This window comes from Eptesicus fuscus, chromosome 1, assembly GCF_027574615.1.
Source record: "Eptesicus fuscus isolate TK198812 chromosome 1, DD_ASM_mEF_20220401, whole genome shotgun sequence".
NCBI lineage: Eukaryota > Metazoa > Chordata > Mammalia > Chiroptera > Vespertilionidae > Eptesicus > Eptesicus fuscus.
This window is the reverse complement of record NC_072473.1, coordinates 106798419-106819749: the sequence shown is the minus strand read 5'-3', so window position 1 is coordinate 106819749 and position 21331 is coordinate 106798419. Positions and strand designations below refer to the sequence as shown.

Sequence of the window (21331 nt, the reverse complement as noted above, 5' to 3'; positions counted from 1 at the left end):
GTGAAGTGCTGGTGAGCCTTACAATCTAGGGACATAAGCTCACCAAAAGATGGAGAACTAATCATAGGACCTTAAAACACTTCCTCACACCTCACCATCACATTACTAAAGGCTTATTTACTACAATTCCTTTTACCTAGTACATCATGTCTGGTTTCCAACAAAAAAATTACAAAGCATACTAAAAGGCAAAAAACACAGCTTGAAGAGACAGAGCAAACATTAGAATGAGAGTCAAATATGGCAGTAATGTTGGCGTTATCAGACCAGGATTTTAATGTAACTATGATTAATATGCTAAGACTGGTAATAGTGAAAGTAGATAACATATAAGAACAGATTGATATTGTAAGCAGAGAGAAATACTAAGAAAGAATAAAAATGAAATGCTGAAAATAAAAAAATAAAAAATACTATAAAAGAAATGAAGAATGCCTTGGATGGGTTCATTAGTAGGTTGAGCCACTGAAGAATCTCTGAGCTTGAAGATATGTCAATAGAAACTTCTAAAACGTAAAAGCAAAAAGAAAAAAAAAAAGACTAAAAAATTGGAACAAAATATCTGAAAACTGGGGGACAATTCCTAACAATGTGTGATAAGAATACCAAAAGAAAGAGAAAAGGGAACAGAAGAAACATTTGAAACAATGATAGAATTTCCCTAAATTAATGTTAGACACAGAACCACAGATCCAGAAAGCAGAATAAATACTCCCCCTTCCCTCTCCCCCCAAAAAACACCTAGTCATATTATTTTCAAACTCTAGAAAAATCAAAGATAAAGAAAAAATCTTAAAAGAAGCCAGAGGAAAAAAAACAGCTTACCTATAGAATAGTGGTTCTCAACCTTTCTAGTGCCGCGACCCTTTAATACAGTTCCTCATGTTGTGGTGACCCCCAACCATAAAATTATTTTCAGTGCTACTTCATAACTGTAATTTTGCTACTGTTATGAATCGTAATGTAAATAGCTGTGTTTTCTGATGGTCTTAGGCAACCCTGCTAGCAGTTCTCAACCTGTGGGTTGCGACCCATAGGTTGAGAACCACTGCTGTAGAGCCTGAGACCATCAGAAAACACAGCTATTTACATTACGATTCATAACAGTAGCAAAATTACAGTTATGAAGTAGCAACAAAAATAATTTTATGGTTGGGGGTCACCACAATAGGAAGAACCGTATTAAAGGGTCGCGGCATTAGAAAGCTTGAGAACCACTGCTTTAGAGGATCTAAGATAATAATTATATTCCACTTCTCCTTAGAAACCATGCAATTAAGAGGAGAATGGAGTGAAATATTTAAAGTGTTGAGGAGGAAAAAACCACCACCAACCTGGAATTCTGTATCCTGTGAAACTTTTTTCAAAACTCAAGAAGCAATAGAGACTTTATCAAGTATACAAAAATTGAGGGAAAATTTTTCCAGTAGACTTGCCTTGCAAGAAATACTTTTAAAAACTTCTTCAGATCCCTAGCCAGTTTGGTTCAGTGAATAGAGCACCAGCCTGCAGACTGAAGGGTCCCAGGTTCGATTCTGGTCAAGGGTACATGCCCCGGTTGCAGGCTCAATCCCCAGTGGGGGCCATGCAGGAGGCAGCTGATCAATGATTCTCTCTCATCATCGATGTTTCTATCTCTCTCTTCCTCTCCCTTCCTCTCTGAAATCAATAAAAATATATTTTAAAAAAACTTCAAAGAGAAGGAAAATACAAAAAGTCAGTAACTCAAAACGCATGGGGGAAGGAGTAAGTGAAGGTAAAGTAAAAACTTATTTTTCTTATTCTTAGTCGATCTAACAGATAAGTTTATTCAAAATAAAAGTAGAAATAAGAATAATAGATCATATATGCTTATATATAATGCCAATGTACACTTATGTACTAGTATAAGTGAAATGGATGAAAAAAATGATAGAGGGTGGGAGAAAGGAATTAGGAATATGTTGTTATTATGAGGTACTTGCACTACCTGTAAAGCCGTACAGTATCATTTAAAAGTGGACTTGGACTAATTCTAAATGTATATTGCAAACTGTAGGGCAATCACTAAAAAAGTAAAATAATTTCTAGAAAGGCACAAACTACCAAAACTGACTCACAAAAAAATAGAAAATCTGAATAGATCTACAACAAGTAAAGAGGTTGAGTTACTATTTAAAACAGCTTGCCATAAGTTAAAGACTAGGACAATGATGGCGAACCTATGACACGCGTGTCAGCACTGACACATGTAGCCATTTCTGATGACATGCGGCCGCTGAGGCAGCCACTGCCGAGGATGAAACATTTGCGAAATAATGTTTTTTTCCTCAAAGTGACACACTACCCAAGGTATGCTCAGTTTTTTGGCGAAGTTTGACACACCAAGCTCAAAAGGTTGCCCATCACTGGCCTAGGATAAGATGGCTGATTCTACTAAAAGTTTAAAAAAATGCATACCAATCCTTCACAAATGTTTAAAATCTTGTAAAAGAAGTTCAAAGTTAGAGTGTACACTTTCCAATTTCAAAACTCACTGCAAAACTATAGTAACAATAAAGTTTAGTACTGGCATAGAATAGTTACATAGATCAATGGAATAGAATTGAGCATCCAGAAATGAACTTATGGTCAATTGATTTTTGACAAGCATAACATAAGACATTTCAATAGGGAAAAAATAGCCTTTTCAACAAATGGTGTTGGGACCATTGGATATCTACATGCAAAAGAAAGAATTTGTATTCCTACTTCACACCATATACAAAAATTAACTCAAAATTGATTCAAGTCTTAAAATTACAAAACTTTAAATGAAAACAAATAAAGAAATCTTCATGACCTTGGATTTGTCCATGAAATCTTGGATGACATCAAAAGCACAAGCAGAAAGAGAAAAAAACAGAGAAATTAGAATTTATGATAATTTAAAAATCTGTGTGACAAAAGGACATTATCAAAAAAGTAAAAAAGCCCTAATCGGTTTGGCTCAGTGGATAGAGCATTGGCCTGCGGACTGAAGGGTCCCAGGTTCGATTCCAGTCAAGGGCATGTACCTTGGTTGTGGGCACATCTCCAGTAGGGGGTGTGCAAGAGGCAGCTGATCGATGTTTCTAACTCTCTATCCCTCTCCCTTCCTCTCTGTAAAAAAATCAATAAAATATATATTTTTAAAAGTGATAAAACAACCCATAGAATGGAAGAAATATTTACAAATTATACATCTGATGAGGAATATATAAAAAACTCTTACAACTCAATAATAAAAATAATCAAAAGTTGGGAAAAGATTTGAATAGACATTTCTCCAAAGAAGATATACATGTGGCCAATGAGCACACAAAAACATGCTCAAAATCATTAAACACTAGGGAAATGCTATTACCGTGGTGACCAGCACTGACTGCTGCTGCTGTGGGCACAGTGACCCACCACTGACTCCCAAGGGGGCTGCGGATCAGGCCGAGAGAGAGGCCTGGAGAGAGAAGCAGGGTCTGATCTGTAGCCTCCGTGGCAGCTGTTGATCAGCCCTTGCCTCTCTCTTTCTCTCCGGGCCTGGCCAGCAGTGCACCTCTCTTTCTCTCTGGGCCTCCACGGGGGCTGCTGATCAGCCCCACCTCTCTGATCAGGCCCGGAGATAGGCCCAGAGATTCTGACTGGCATAGAAACCGACCAATCAAAACCAAATCTGGGTGAACTGTGAAGGCAGAACCTAAGGTGGGGGCTGAGGAGGGGTTTTAAGGCAGTTGGGGGTGAGATAAGGTCAGCAGGGGAGGTCAGTTGGGGGCGAGATCAAGCCAGCAGGGGAGGGCAGTTAGGGGCGATCAGGCAGGCAGGGGAAGACAGTTGGGGGTGAAATCAGGCCAGCAGGGGAGGGCAGTTGGGGGCAACCAGCCTGGCAGGGGAGGGCAGTTGGGGGCAAGATGAGGCCAGCAGGGGAGGGCAGTTAGGGGTGATCAGGCAGGCAGGCAGAGGCAGTTAGGGGCAATCAGGCAGGCAGGCAGGTGAGCTGTTAGGAATCAGCAGTCCCAGATTGGAGAGGGTGCAGGCTGGGCCAAGGGAACCCCCCTCCCCCGTGCATGAGTTTTATGCACCAGGACACTAGTTTATAATAACCAACAAGTGTAAAAAATTCAAAGGTCCATCAACTGATGAATGGATATACAAAACCTGGTATATCCATATGATGGAAGATTATTCAGCCATAAAAAGAAAGCAAGTACTGACACATTCTATAGCATGGATGAACCTTGAAAACAATTATGCTAAGTGAAAGAAGTGAGACACAAAAGAACAATTATTATATGAAATGTCCAGAATAGGCAAAATCCATAGAAACAACAAGATTAGTGGTTGTCAAGGGCTTGGAGGAAGTACCTGCTAATGGGTACAGAATTTCTTATTAGGGTGGTGAAAATGTTATAAAATAAGCTAGTAGTGATCACACAACTCTGTTAGTTTACAAAAAATCAGTGAATTTTACACTTTTAAATGGTAAGTTTAAAAGTGGTATGTGAATTATCCTATCTAATAATAGACAGATATGCAAATTGACCATACCTCCGATACACCCACAAGCCATGCCCACAAGCCATGCCCACCATCCAATCAGAGCGAGTATGCAAATTAACCCAAACCAAGATGGCTACAGCCACAGAGAGCAAGGTTTCCTAGGTAACAGAGGAAGCCAAGCTTTCTGCCAGCCGTTGCAGGCCTAAGCCTCCCCTCAAGCTACAAAGTTTCAATTATAGAAGGTAAACAAATTCAAACAAATGGTGGCAGGATGGAGCTTGAGAGAGCAGGCCAGGGTTGCCGCCGGCAACAGGGGAAGCAAAGCTTTCCACACACCCTGGCCAGGCCCACCCGCTTAAGGCAACAAAGTTTCAATTATAACCCCAACACAAATGGCTTCGGGCCTCGGAGGGAGCCCCAGGCTTGGCTCCGCACCAGGCTACAAAGTTTCAATTGTAGAAGGAAAATAAATTCCAGATACCAGGGCCTCCGCTTGTGTTGCCAGGGGGCGTGGCCGGACTACAAACCACCACAGGCCCCTCGCTCAGGCCACCCCATGCCCCAAGGGTACCCCACCCTGATCAGGGACACCCTTCAGGGCAAACCAGCTGGCCCCCACCCCTGTACCAGGCCTCTATCCTATCTAATAAAAGAGTACTATGCAGATTGATCATCACTGCAACATACAATATAGCTGCCCCCATGTGGTCAAAGATCCTGCCCCCATGTGGACAAGATGGCCACCACAAGATGGCCAGCAGGAGAGGGCAGTTGGGAGGCACCTGGCCTGCAAGGGAGGGCAGTTGGAGGTGATCAACCCTGCAGGGGAGGGCAGTTAGGGGTGACCAGGCTGGCAGAGGAGGGAAGTTGGGGGCAAACAGGCTGGCAGCAGAGTGATTAGGGGGTGATCAGGCTGGCAGGCAGAAGCGGTTAGGGGCAATCAGGAACGCAGGCAGGCAAGCAGTTGGGGGCCAGCAGTCCTGGATTGTGAGAGGGATGTCCGACTGCCCGTTTAGGCCCGATCCCTGGGAGGGGTCCCAGATTGGAGAGGGTACAGGCTGGGCTGAGGGACAACCCCCCTCCATGCACGAATTTCGTGCACCAGGCCTCTAGTATGTCAATAAAGCTGCTATTTTAAAAAATCAAAGCACAAATTTCTCATGTCAATAAAACCTTCTGTTTATTTCTGACTTCAAGTATTTATACAGTATCATGTCCCTCTAACTCAAATTTGTCTGTCATTATAGCTCTCTGCCCAACTGTGCTGTTGTTCACTGCAATACCTCAAGTAATTACTTACACTCATGTATTCATATTTATATTCTTAGAAATGGAAAGAACAGCACTAGAATTCAATGGTACCATATTATACTAAGCAAAATGCAAAGCTCATATTCATATTGCTTTATTAACAATATTTGTTTTTCTATATTATTTGTATAGGGGGGAAAGCTGGTGACATACTTTCTCACTTTTATTCAGGAAGGAATCAAGTTATCTAATCATCTCCTTTTGTTCACATTTTTCTAAAAACCCCTGTTTGATTTCCCAGCCAGTGGTTGAGCATCGACCTATGAACCAGGAGGTCATGGTTTGATTCCTGGTCAGGACACATGCCTGGGTTTCAAGCTCAGTCCCCAGTGGAGGTGGTGGGGGGGTGCGTGCAGAAGGCAGAAGAAGAAGAAGATTCGCTTTCATCATTGATGTTTCTATCTTTCTCTCCCTCTCCCTTCCTCTCTGAAATCAATAAAAATATATTAAATAAATAAATAAATAAAAAGACCATGTTTGGTAATGAGCCATCCACATCCGTACCCTCCTTTTAAGCACTGTTGTCTATAAATGTCATACTACCAAAATTATAATGTCTGTTGAAAAAAAGAAAAACAAAATAAAAAACCCAAACCAAATAATCTTTGCCTGAAGGGAATTTTTAAATTAGAAAAATCACAGATATCATTTACATCATAAAATGTGATTTGTATATAGTAATAACTATGTATGGTGTCAGGTGGGTACTAGACTTATCAAGATGGTCACATCATAAGGCATATAAATGTCTAATTACTATGTTATTCACCCGAAACTAATATAGTATTGCATGTCAACTGTAATTAAAAATTTAAAAATCATATTGACATATTTAAAAATGTGATTTTTAAAACAATTAAACAACTTTGTAATTTGTAAAACAATATAAGAAACTTTAATTCCATGGTTGCTATAATTCAACTTCCTTCTCCCCATTGAAACAGCCTCATCATTTTAACTTCCTTTAAAATGCTATTATCTGGGGCTCCTTTATTTATTTATTTTTTAATTTTAGTGTCCTGGTGCATGAATTCGTGCACATTGAAAGGAAATTAATTAGAAGAAATATCTTAATATCATTATTTGCATCTTGTTAATGAAAAGAAAATAGGATTCTAACGAGTCTCCTATCTACCTACTCCAGTACTTCTGTGAGGATCAAATGAGATGAGGCATGGGTAAACACTTCACAAATACTTGGTTAAACTGTAAAATGTTTGCACCTGGCTATAAAGCAAGTCAGGTTCCTGGGCTGAAGAAACTCCAAGGATGCTAGTTGCTAGGGAGAGGAAGCCAAGTGTTGCTATGTGATGTCATTACCCAGTGCCCACAGCCACCGTTTCTGGGCGGGGCTGGGCTGTGGGCCACATTTTGCGCCATGGGGTCTTGGCAGCGTTGGCTGTAATTTGGTGGGGTGTTGCTCTAGGGTGGTGGTGGGGCCTGTGTCCCACTTGGGGGAAGCCGAGTGTTGGTTTGTTGGCACCAAGTCCATGGTGCCATTTATTTTTAAATGGTCAGTGCATATCATGGAAGCTCCTGCATTGAGCATCTGCCCTCCTGGTGGTCAGTGTGCATCATAGCTATGGGTCGGATGGACAGACACTTAGGCTTTTATATACATGATAGATTACAGTTGACATTCAATCTTATTTTGTATTAGTTTGAGGTGTACTATCTGGGGCTCTTGTAAAAGAAATCACTAAGACTTTGCAAGAAAGGTACCAACTGTCCTGTTCCAGTGGGTTTACTTGCTTGGTGAGGCAGCACACTTTTGAGGAGTTCGATCTCTGTTGAAACCACTAGCATGGGACACACAGAAGGCAAAGGTGAGGTATTCAAGGAGACATTTACTGTGCCTTTGAGTCAGTTCTGGAGAGCTAAACAGAACATGTACGTTGAATTCATATTGCTACCAGTTTTGACGGTGGCTGAATGCTGAATTTATAAAACTAAATTGATAAGGGTAATTAATGATTCCTTCATTAAATAATGCAAAAAAAAGTTTTGAATGGTAATGCATTAAACAATACTGTCCATTCTGTGGTTTGAGAGGTAGACATGCTCATCAGGGTGAATGTTTGGGATTCTTTCCCAAATTTGCTTGGACATTTATGGCTTTCCTCAATTTCAAAAGACCAACTGATTAACTTCTGATACTGGTTCTTTATTTTTCAAACCACAGGGCATCTACTGTAAAAGGATAAAAAGGGAAGCAGACAGAGAAGGCTATGTGCTCCAAAACAGAAGGCCTTAGTGGTGAGTCAGAAGGCAAGGAGTTTGGCAGGCCAACCAACTTCAGAGCAGTACAATTTGATCGAAATGAAATCCATTCAAATTTACTAAAATAGACCGTGTCCAGACATTGCCTTTGCTTCCCTGACTCTGTCTTCACAAGGACAACCGAGTATCCTTTTGTTCAATTAACCTTTGACTAAATTCAGAACAAAACAGATTGTGAAAAGCCATAGAAAAAGAGGTGAAGGCCTTTTGTACCTCCATCCTAGGCTATTGATTTTCCACTAAAATATATTTCCTACATTTTCTGGAAAGTCTTTAGAGTGAGTTCTTTTTTTTTTTTTTATAACTCTGAGGGAAACAGTCATATAAGAATGAAGACATTCTTTTATGGGGCTAATATGTATAAACAAAGGCTGAAGATATAGATATGAAAACTATGATGGCCCCAGGAAAACTTAAATCAAATAAAAAACATCATATTATAGGATTTCTAAGATAATTATGATGCCTGTAAAAATGAGTTAATGTCGGTAACATCTTATGAGACTGAAAAAAGCAATATATTAGTATACTGTATTTATGTTATATCTGACTTATATTCCAGTAGAGCCACCCATTTACATTCAAGTGCAGTAATTGACTTCACAGCTCCAAGTCCTTGGCTCTCACAAAACAGGCAGCATTATCCCCCATTATTGACAGATAGACTCTGCAAAACACTGTCATCTCTTCTTTCTACTTCCATCCCTCAGATGAAAGAGATGTATGGAAGAGTAAGACAGGAAATTGGTAGGTAAAAACAAAGAGGGAATATGGCTAAGGAATAAATGGGTAGATATGTGAGGTAGTTTAGGCTGTTGGATTTTTAAAAGGTGGATGCACAGAGGATTTTCAGGGCAGTGAAAATACTCTGTATGATACTATAATGATAGATACATGTCATTATACATTTGTCCAAACCTATATAATGTGCAACACCAATAGTGAACCTTAATGTAAACTATGCACTCTGGGTGATAATGATGTTTCAATGTAGAGTTTTCATTTGTAACAAATGCACCACTCTGGTGGGAGATGCTTATAGTGGGGGAGGCTGTGCATGTGTGTGGGCAGGGGGCATATGAAAAATCTCTGTACCTTCCACTTAATTTTGCTGTGAACCTAAAACTGCTCTAAAAATACAAAGTCTTTTTAAAAGGGGGGGGGGGCTGATAAGCACTAAAAAAGGTAGAGAAAATTCAGGGTAGGAGCAAGTGGGTAGATAAATGAGTGGGAGAGAAAATGGGGGTAAGCAGAATGTGGGTGGCAAAAGCAAGGATTCCAGGTTTCCTGGCATTTTTATGTGATTAGCATGCCACAGACTTCTTCCCACCGTTCCAATTTCATGTAGGTTCTGGGAGAAATACCCCTTAGGCATCTGTCACAAGTTATAATACAGTAGAAGAAAGTTCGAAAAAATAAATAATACTAGTCATTATTGATTATATTTTTCTAGCTGGATGTAGGGAAATATCACCTCTCATTCTGCAGACAGATGCTCATTTCCAGAGTTGAATATTAGTTTGTGAGTCTATCCTATTTGTGGCAGCACAAAGAATAGCAATCTTAAAGTGAGCTACACTAGTTGCAATGAATAAAGAATTCCACCTTCAGATGGACATCTGGGTGGGGGAGAAATGGATTGTAGTCTACACTATGAACTGTAGGGATGGATTGTAGGCATGTACATTCCTGCCTGGGTGAATCTGCTCATATAGTTCTCCTTGCCTGAATTCTCTTTCAGCTTATCTGTCTCCTGACACACCTAGAATCCTATCTCTTTCATGCAACCTATCCCTTTATTGATTCTCAAACTTTAGTTCAGTGAACATCCAAATCACCTGGGATGGGGGAAGGATGAGATAGAGGCTGAGGGAGTTGTTAAAATGCCTTTTCCTGGCATCTGTGGCCAGAGATTCTGATGTATCAAGTGTGGTATGGGGCCCAGAGTTCTACAGTTTTAACAAACTCTCAGGGGCTTCTGATGCAAAGGATCCCCAACCACATTTGGAGAAACTCATTTTAGGACCTTTTATAAATTTATATCATTCTCTGCCATGTGGCTTATGCTATCATGTCTGTACTGTCTTTCCAATAAGATTATGGGTGCCAAGAGCTAAGTGCTGCATACAAACTAAGCTTGACAACTAATATAGATTCCTTTTTCTGTTCTTTACTTTTTCAGTTTTGTTGAGATATAATTGACAAAGAAAACTGTATATATTTAATATATATAATTGATGCTTTAATATATATATGCATTGTAAAATGATTACAATTAAGCTAATTAACACACCCATCACGTCACATAGTTACCATTTTCTTTTGTTGTTCTTCTTTATTTTTTAATTCCTCCTGGCATATAACATCAAGTTAAAATGGGCAAAAAAGTACAATGAGGAGAAGGTAATTAGAAAAATAATTACTAAAAAAAATGCTTTTTTTTCAATGGTGAGAGAACTTTAACAAATTACATTGAATTTTGAGGACAATGAAAGAATCAAGGTCAGGGACAGCAAAAGCCTCCACTGGCCTGCCATGTCCCTAAAGGATGCTAAACTCCCATTCAAAATAACAAGCCAGGAGTGACTAAGCCTCAGTCAGACACATTAAACATGCCTCACTGCAGATGCTGGTATGAACTGGGTGCCTAAAGCCATTTGATCACACTGAAGAATTTAACATTTAAAATTGATGTGCCACCAGAATCACTCCAAGGCCTGAGTGGGCCTGAAATCATGGATAATTTCTTGGAAACTTGAAAAGAAGGGAAGAATGTCTGAACACTTGCAAATTCTAAGAGTTCTCTATCCTGTCCAAGTTTATTGGATGTGATGGTTAATCTTATGTATCAACTTGACTGGTTCACAAGATGCCCAGATCAATCATTATTTCTGGGTATGTCTGTGAGGGTCTTTCCAGATGAGATGAATCAATAGACTAAAGAAAGCAAATTGCCTTGCTTGTGTGGGTGTGCATCATCTAATCTGTTGAGAGCCTAAATAGAACAAAAAGGTGGACGAAGGCAGAATACACTCTCTGTCTGACTGCTTCAGTTGGGACATCAGTCGTCTGTTCTCAGAAAGGAACTTACACTATTGGTTCTGATGCTTTTCAGACCTTTGGACATCTTTCCAGGGTCTCCAGCTTGCAGATGACAGATTGTGGGACTTCTCAGCCACCATAGTTGTGTAAGCCAATTCCTTACAGTAAATCATTGGTTCTGTTTTCTGGAGAAGCCTGACTAATAATACACAGGATCTAAGTAAAGGAAACATGTGGACCTTCAAGGACTCACTGAATGAAAGAGTCTAAGAACATGTTTGGTCAGAGAAGTATTGTCAGGGTGTGAGGATAGAAAGATCTCCACTGGAAAAAAAAAGAAAAGAAAAAGAAAAATCTCCATTGGCCCTGGCCAGTGGCTTAGTTGGTTAGAGCATTGTCCCAATGTGCCAAGGTTGCGGATTTATTCTCCAGTCAGGGTACATACAAGAAGCAACCAACGAATGCATAAATAAGTAAAACAACAAATCTCTCTCTCTCTCTCTCTCTCTCTCTCTCTCTCTCTCCCTCTCTCTCTCTCTCTCTCTCTCTCTCTCTCTCTCGCTCTCTCTCTCTCTTTCTCTCTCTTCCTCTTTCTCTCAAAAGTCAATTTTAAGTTTTTTAAATATATTGATTTCAGAGATGAAGCGAGAGGGAGAGAGAGATAGAAACATCAATGATGAGAGAGAATCATTGATCGGCTGCCTCCTGCACAACCCTTACTAGGGATCGAGCCCGCAACCCAGGCATGTGCCCTTGACCGGAATTGAACCTGGGACCCTTCAGTCCCTGGCCCAACGCTCTATCCACTGAGCCAAACCGGTCAGGGCTCAAAAGTCAATTTTTAAAAAAACTTTTTAAAAAAGAAGAATCTCCATAAAGGAGAATTAATAATAAAAAAAATGCATAGTTCTACCCGGCCAGTGTAGCTTAAGTTCCTATTTTTATTTATAAATGTGTATATATCCATATGCATACATATATCCCAGGCTATATACATGCACATGAGTACACACACACACCCTACTTCAAAGAAAATTTGGCATGAGATTCACCAACATGTTAATACCAGTAGTGACTATGAGTTGTGGGATTACAAGTGATATTTATTTTCTTCTTTATGTTTTTTTTTTTTGTGTGTGTGTGTGTTTTAAACAGTTAGTTATATGATGTTATGGAATCAGAAAAAAATGTCCTATATGGTTTTAAAATATGGATGAAAAAATCCTTCACTGGTATTCTTATAAAACTAGCAACAGAAAATATCTACAATTAATGACTCTTAGAGGGAAGAAGAGTTCATATAAGATCACATAGGGACAATTTGCATGCAGGTAAACTTGATTTTCCAGATCTCCAAATACTATGGGAGGGCTAGAATTTTTTTGATTTGTCCAATCAACACAGATTGGGAGGGTGATCAGAACACTCAGAACATATTTTGAATTAATTGCCTCTAAAATTTTACTTAAATACTCAAAGCAAAGAAATGTGGGTAAAAAAAAGAATAACCAACCCAAATCACTTCATATACCTATCTAGTTGCAACATTATATCTAACTGGTCTTCACAATTCAGGAATATTTATAAGAAAGATCTACAGCTTCTTCACAGGCCAACATGAGCTCCCCAAGGCATTCTATTTTCTTTATTATGCTTTGGGTTTTAGACAAACTCTATCAAAATTTAAAAATAAACATACAGGAGTGGGCAAAATTAGGTTTAAGTTGTATGTGAAACACAGTTTATTCTTATATTAATTACCGTATTTTCCATATGAACTGTAAACCTACTTTTGCCCACTCTGTATATATCTTTTGATCTAACAATTTAACTTCTATGAATTTAACCTACAGATCTTTATATACTTTGCCAAGTTACACATAGAAGATGTTTACTGCTGAATTGTTTATAGTAGCAAAGAACATACATGAATTCCAGTAGGAGGTGGATGATAAAAATAGAGTTTGTATATACAAGATTTACATAAGACCCATAAGAATCACAGAGGTTAATCTGCCTTGGATAATCCCAACAATATTATAAATTGGTAGAATCAACAGAGGCAGAGAGAGAGATAAAGCAGAACAATGAATGATATGCTCCAAATGCACAGGGAAAATAAGCTATGGTAACATGTTCATCCACCATTTGAATGTGTCTTTCTTTAAAAATTAAATCATTGAGAATCACCTAGAAGCTAAAAGAAGTAGTCAGAGTGGAAGGAATAAGGGAGACTAGCTCTGTTGGGTAATATATTTTAACCTCAAAAATGTAAGAGAAAAAATAGTGACAAAATTGTCCTCGATGATATGAAGTTCTGTCTTGATTTTTCATACCAGCTACTGCTGATATCATTATGGAGCAAATTCACTGAAGAGTGAAATTTATTTTTTTGAAACCAAATGTATAGAGATGGTTTTAAAAACTGTTCACCCATGCACAAAATGAAAGGAATATGCAGTACAAACATACATAGAACACACAGAAAAGTGAAACTGTATTTCAGCAGGGGAGGGGTATGGGGGAACAATGTGGCTACCAGTCAGGGACTGGGCCAAATCAGGAAAGGAGACATGAAGGAAAGCAGAGAGAATATTAAGGAAAGGATATTATTTCTTTCTCTAACAGGAACTTATTTTGAGTATTGCACATGCCTTATCTATACCTAATATATTTTGACATAATCTGTGTTCAAGCCAGAGCCATTTAATTCCTCACTCTGTGCCCAAGGACAACCTTCTTTTTGGGTTCTCCTCAAGAACAAAGTTTATAATATTTCAGAGGAAATCATAATTAATTGATTGATTCTAAAATAAAACCACAGTGTGTAATCACTGAAAACTTACTACATTAGGGGAACTTGATAATTCACCTTCTAAATACCTGGTAAGACTATTTAGTGACAAAATTGGCTACCTAACTGCTGAATCTCCCCATCATGTCTGTAATTTCTCTTTCACTATACTTTAATAGGCTACAAATGAATTTTTCAGGACAGTGGATGTAAAACTTCCAGGCATATATAGAAGGCCTACAAGTAAAAGAGCTCTATTGCAATGCAGCTGATATTAGACCTTTGTAATGCAACTTTATCCAGTCTTCCATTTGTTTCACCTCAACACATCAATGATTCAACAACTGAAAAGTTTCCATATAGTCAAGAAAATTTTGTTCATCATCTGATCACTCACCACGGAATAATAATTCTTGGTAAGTGGTGTAGTTTCAAATCCTTTGATAGCCTTGGGGGAGAGAGGTCTCTCTGTGAAAAAAAAATTAATTATATTAATATCATACAAGTAGAAGATGAACATTTTATAACATAGGTCAACTAAAATACCATGAATATTATCAAGTGGAAAGATCAATGGAAATGTACATTCCTAAACAAGAAACCATAATTTTACCAAACTACATATGGCCAAAGTTAGATCTTCTTGTTCAGGTCCATCAATTTCTGAGGGGGAAAATAAGCCAAGGAGTTAAGGTCTAGCTACTTAATGCCAGGGTGGGGGCAAGAACTTCACTCCCAGCTTTAGCTTGTTCCATTCAACTTATCAAGACAGATAAATAAGCAAGGCCAACGCTAACCAAATGCATATTTGTAACTTGCAACTTATAATTTAAGTATAATGTAAATAATAATAACCATAATTTCTTAGGGCTTTCTAATGTGCCAAAAATAAAATAATCAGAATATATAATACACTAAAAACAAGCAGAAAACTCTTCTCTTTTATGCATCATTTTAATATTAATACATTATGCTGTAAAAGGCTGCCTTTCTTTTACAAAGTTAATTTTACCTACTAAACTCATGATAAGAGACATCTTAGTACCTTTTTTCTTTAGAAAAGAAAAGTAGTTAATAAAAATACAAAACATGGATGATAAATGTTTAACAGTCACTACATACTATCTTTCCTACCCTCATTTTCTCCTTTGCTTCATTTTGTTTTATATTCCACTTTTATCTTGCTACATTGTATGCAGTTTTAACCTCTTTCTGAAGTATGAGGGAGTATAAATAACAAAATAATATAACATCAGGTCTTAATTTTTCTTTTTTAAAAATTATATTTTCTAGTTTTAAATTTATTACATATCCACCCTAAAAATGCAAAACATAGAAAAATTTTAAAAAAGAAAAACAACAGTTGGCCCATCACCCAGAGTAACATTTTGAAGTGTGTCTTCTCAAACATACACACATACAAATGGATCTTTCTTACTTTACCTACAGTTTTGTAATTCTACTACTACAACATTATTTCATGGATTATTTCCCATTTTACCTTTATTTCTAATTATTATTATATTTAAAATATCCCTTATGTTTATTTGACTCATAACAGCTTTTAAAACATTTTTTTTTTTACTTCTACAACAACTCTGTCAGGCAGAAATGATCTTCTCATTTTGCAGAGGTCACTAAGGTTCAGAAAGATGGTGTCAGCTGCCTAATGGTATGAATGTGAGAAATGGCAGAGCCAAGACCAAAAGCACAAGTGTGTCTTGATAAGGGGCTATGCTTCTAACCAATATGAGGTCCTGAGATAAATTTATTGAAGGTTTAAATTGATGGGTAATGGTTCCTACTGGAGTTCAGAAGGACCATCAGTTTGACCTGGATGGTTAGAGAATACCTTACTGGGCAGAGGACACGTGATCTGGCTCTGGAAGGTGGCTAGAATTCAAAAAGGCATAGAAGACAGTAAGGAGTTTTGTAGTCAGGGAAGATTCCAGAAGCACAGCTATAGTAATGACAATGCTCAAGGCAGAACTGTTCCTGTGATGGAGAATTGCACAGCTGTGCCAGGTTGAGCAGAGTGGAAACAGTAAAAAGGCAACAATGAAGGCTAATTCGATCATTTCCCAGTGATGACAAATGGGGTATGGCCAGTTTGGGGAAAGTTTATGCTATTTCAAGATCTGCCTGGATCCACTTGGTGGCTTCACAATGCTTTACTGGGTGAACCTGAGCAATGTGGAACCACCTTGCCTATTACTTAAGATTATAAGTGGCAGAGACAGTACTCAAACCCAAGTATTGCATTGCCAAATCTGCTGTTCTTTCCAATACACCATGGTTTTGCACTCTTAGACATATTAAAAATTGACCATTATCAAATTCTTTTAGTTTTGTATTGGGCAAATTTTCTACAATGTAGCTCTAATGGTTCTACTTAGAACTCAGTTGTTCTGTGGAAATATAATGTAAACCAGTCTTGATAAAAATAAAATTTTCTAGCCTGGCCGGCATGGCTCAGTGATTGAGTGTCAACCTATAAACCAGGAGATCACAGTTCAATTCCCGGTCAGGGCACATGCCCAGATTGTGGGCTCCATCCCCAGTGTAGGGCATGCAGGAGGCAGCTAATCAATGATTATCTCATCATTGATGTTTCTATCTCTCGCTCCCTCTCCCTTCCTCTCTAAAATCAATTAAAAATATATATTTAAAAATAAATAAAACTTTCTAAAAATAACAGCAAAATGTGGTCACCTTTCAAAAGCAAGGCCAAAGGAAAGGGTAAACAGTAATTAGAGCCTGCCAAGACATAGAAGAGGAAAGGGAAGGCCATAGGAATGGGTCTTTGTAATTGAAACAAAATGTTAACTAAGTGACTTAGAACTGAGAATCATGACTTAAAAAGAAAGAAGTGGCTGCCATGGAGATTACTGGGTGGATGAACATGATGTAAAAGATCTGGTGCTTTGATAGGTCAATAAAATTGTCAAACCTCTAGCAAGACTGACAGAAAAAAAAGTGAGAAGACATAAATTACCAATATGAGGAGTGAAACAGGAGATATCACTACAGACCCTAGAGATATCAATAATATAATAAAAGAGTACTATGAAAAACTCTACACACATAAATCTGATAATTAGAGTGTAATGAATCAATTCCTCAGAAAATAAAAACTATCTCAACTCACCCAAATAAAGTAGACAATTTGAATAGCTTTATAACTATTAAGGAAATTGAATTTGTAAATTTAAAATTCTGGTAAAAGGAAAAGTCCATGTCCATACCCTCTCACCAGAGAATTCTATCAAATGGTAAGGAAGAAGCAATACAAATTCTTCACAATCTATTATATAAAATAAAAGAAGACCACTTTCCAACTCATTTTATAAAGTCTCTCTTATAGAGACACAAAAAACAGACAAAAACAGCACACAAAAAAACACATGAGGCCAATATTCTTCATGAATATCTTAACAAAGTATCCTACCTAATAAATAGGGAATATGTTAATTGACTGCCACACCCTCAAAGATGGCGGCACCCACAGCCAATAAGGAGGGAATATGCTAATTGACTGTCACGCCCTCAAAGATGGCGGTGCCCACAGCCACAAGATGGTGGTGCCCAGTCCCCTCAGGCCCACTGGGGCGGCAGGCACGCAGCAAGGCCTGCCTCCCGAGTCCCCCAGTCCCCTCATCCCCTCAGACTCACAGGGCTGGCCCGAGGCACAGGTAAGCCTCAGATGGCGGCTGCCCAGCCACCCAGGGACACCCGAGGCTCAGGTAACCAGGGCTGCCCAAGGCTTGTGCTGCCGGCAGTGGCAGCAGCAGAGGTGTGATGGGGCATCGCCTTCCCCTGATCACCAGGTTGCCTCCCGCCCTTGAGGGCTCTCAGACTGTGAGAGGGGGCAGGCCAGGATGAGGGACCCCCCTCCAGTGCATCAATTTTCATGCACCAGACGTCTAGTTAACAAATATAATTCAGCAATATTAAAAGAATTGTATACTATGTAATTCATCCCAGGGATGAAAGTTTGGTTAAATATTCAAGAATCAATCAGTGTAATCCACAATAATAATCTAGACAGAAAAAGCATACGATAATGTTACATGAAAAAACTGAACACCCTTCAAGAAAATAAAACTTCCAGTCCTGGCCGGTGTGACTCAGGGGGTAGAGTGTCAGCCGGGTTCGCTTTCCTTAGTGACCACATACCTGCATTGCAGGTTCGAGCCCCAGTGCCTATTGGGGCATGTGTAGGAGGCAACTAATCAATGTGTCTCTCTCACGTCAATCTCTCTCTCTCTCTCCCTCTCTCCCTCCTTTCCTCTCTTCCTTTCTTCCACTCTCTTTAAAAATCAATGGGAAAAAGTATCCTCTGGTGAGGATTAACAAAAAAGATAAAAGAAAAATCTTCCAGAAAAGAATAGGAATAAACATCAACTTTTGCAACTCAATAAAGAACATCTATGGATCGAACTATGCAACATTCTGGTGCACAGGATGATGCCCAACCAACTGAGCCACACCAGCCAGAGTTCATCAATGCTTTCTAAGAGAATATAAGTGGGTTAACCTTTCTTGCAGGGAAGAAAAGCAGGTAGAGAGGAGGAAAGATGGCGACCGGCAGGAAGGTAGGGAGGGAGAGTGTGTGAGAGAGTGAGGGAGCGATAGAGGTATGTGTGGATGTGTGTGGGTGTGGGTGTGAGTGAAATAGGGACAGTTAGATGCTGCAGTTCTTCCAGGGAGCTGCCAATCCAGTCAGTCTTAGACAGCAAAACCCCGCTGCTGCTGTAAACACTCCAGGGAGGACACCAGCGGCACAGAGATTATGCCATTTTGAAGAACAGAACTGCTTGAGACTAGAATCCTAGCCTCGCCAACACCCAGTCTGGTCTCAGAAGCAAACCAGGACCCTACAGCCACTCTGGTAAAAGACCTGCGATCACTACTACAGACTCAGGAACACCAAGACTCCAGGCACCACAGCTGCAGATTTCTGTGAGTCACAAAGCCAATCCCCCTCACTGCTGCCCCCACAGCAGCGACATAGAAACTACCAGACCCTAGCCGCACAATAGGGCTTTCTGCACACACAAAGCAGTGGCGACTCTGCCTGACTTTGAGCCTTGGTGTCGGACACGGGAAGTTTGTTTCCCGTGACTCATCTCCGTACCTAGGCAAGGAGACTGAGCTGAATTTGAGCCTAGCTGCTCATCCTTAGGGAGGTAGTTTTCTGCAACCAGATCCCGTGCCCATGCAGGGCAGGGAGACAGTGCTGAATTTGAGCCTGGACTTGTGATCTCGGGGAATTTGTTTCCTGTGACTAGTCTCCATGCCCAGGCAGGGAGGCAGTCTTGAATTTGAGCATAGGCGCACGACCTTGGGGAGATTGTTTTCTGCGACCAGATCCTGCACCCACGCAGGGAGACAGTGCTGAATTTGAACCTGGGGGTGCAAACCTGGGTAGTTTGTTTCCCATGACCAAACCCTGCACCTTAGCAGAGAGGCTGCGCTGAATTTGAACCTGGATGTGCGGACTCGAGGAGTTTGTTCACCAAAACCAGACCCTGTGCCCACACAGGGAGGCAGCGCTGAATTTGAGCCTGGGTGCATGGACACAGGGAGTTTGTTTTCCACAGTGCACAACTGCGTGACCAGACCCCACGCCCACACTAAGTGGCAGTGCCACCTAACTTTGATTCAGGGCAAGTGCACACAGAAGGCTGTTTACTGCAGGGCAGAAGTGGACCTCCTGCCAACACAGTGCAACTGAACAACCCAGTCTCCCAAGCAGATCAGGGACTCTGAATCTCCATGCGAGAGGCAGCAATGAGAACCAGTGACTAGACTCTGTTCCTCATTGAGTGCGCCTAGGATCCCTGATTCCCAGTACATTCACACTAAGAGCCAATGACTCCAATTCTTGGCGCATGTGCACACAGGGACCCTGATTCTCAGTGCAAGGTAGCATCAATCAACAGAGACTCTGATACTCCATTCTCGGCATGGACACAGGGAGCCTCTGACTCCTGACATGCAATAGGTGACTTTGATTTTTGGCACACGTCAGTTGGTTCTCTATTTCAATGTGGCGCAGGTCACACTAAGTCCCTGATTGTAGGTGCACACAGGAGGCCACACTAAGCACCTGTGACTCTGTCCCAAGACAAGCGTGGCTCCCAACAACCCATAGCAACTGCACATCTCGGTGTCAGAGCCCTTCAGTGACACTTGGGGGGTGCAAAACTCCCACTGCACATGGCCCAGGCCCACGCAACTCAACATTTGAACCTTCTGGTGATAGTCAGAATGGGGAGACAGTGAAGCAATCCCCAGAGGAAAGAAAAGGAGGAATTGCCAAGAAAGGAAATAAGTGAAACAGAAGCATGCAACATGACAGAAAAAGAATTCAGAGTAATGGTCATACAGTTCATACACCGGATGGACAAAAAAATCAACAACCTATGCAAAAATCAAGAAAAAAAGAAAAATGATATAGCTACAATCAAAAACACCAAGGAAGGTTTCAACAGTAGACTAGAAGAAGCAGAGGACCGAATTAGTGAGTTAGAAGAACAGGTACAAAAACAAGCCCAATCTGAACAGCAACTAGAGAAAAAAATTAAAAAGCAGGAGGAGAGCCTAAGGGAGCTTTGGGACAATGCAAAACGAAATAAAATATGTATAATAGGGCTGCCAAAAGGACAAGAAGAGCAGCAAGGATTAGAAAATTTATTTGAGAGCAGAAACCAAGATGGCGGCATAGGTAAGCACCTAAACTGCTGCCTCGCACAATTTCAAAACTACAACTAAAAGACAGAATGGACATCATCCAGAACCACAGGAAAGCTGGCTAAGTATAAATTCTACAACTAGAAGGAAAGAGAAAAGCTCACGGAGAATCAGAGGAGCTGCAAAGGGCTGAGGTACAGAGACACCCACACAGAGAGGAAGGGCGGCTGAGTGCCTGGCTGACTTTCTCTGACGGGATGGAGAAGGAAGCTCCTACTGCATTGAACCCCAGTTCCGGGCGAGACCCTGTGGACCCAGGCTCATACGGGGGGAGTCTGGATTGTCAGGTAGAGAGAAAGGCACACAGGGAGATTCAGGGGAGCCGCAGAGGGCAGGGGTCTGAAGGCGTGCACATGAGTGCACGCAGAGAGGACTGACTGCTGAGGTTGCCACTGGCTTTCCCTAGTGGGAGGGATTCGGAAGCTCCCAACTGCGCTGAACCCCAGCTCCGACTGCACTGAACCCCAGTTCAAGGCGAGCCCCTGGGGACCCAGGCTCTTACAGGGGGAATCTGGACTGTCAGGAGGAAACTCAGGGGAGCTGTGAAAGGTAGAGGTCTGGAGGTGCACATGCAAGTGCGCACAGAGAGGACTGACTGCTGAGTGTGCCGCTGGCTTTCTCTAGTTGGAGAGAACCAGAAGCTCCCGACTGTGCTGA

General features: G+C 40.5%; 1 protein-coding gene across 1 annotated transcript in view; it reads right to left on the bottom strand.

Moving 5' to 3' along the window:
- Positions 1-21331, bottom strand: part of ARHGEF6 (Rac/Cdc42 guanine nucleotide exchange factor 6) — a 142702-nt gene that overhangs the window by 62740 nt on the left and 58631 nt on the right. The window contains exon 6 of the mRNA XM_008159144.3: positions 14316-14386. Coding sequence (XP_008157366.1) covers positions 14316-14386 — 71 coding nt within the window. The remainder of the gene's footprint in view (positions 1-14315; positions 14387-21331) is intronic.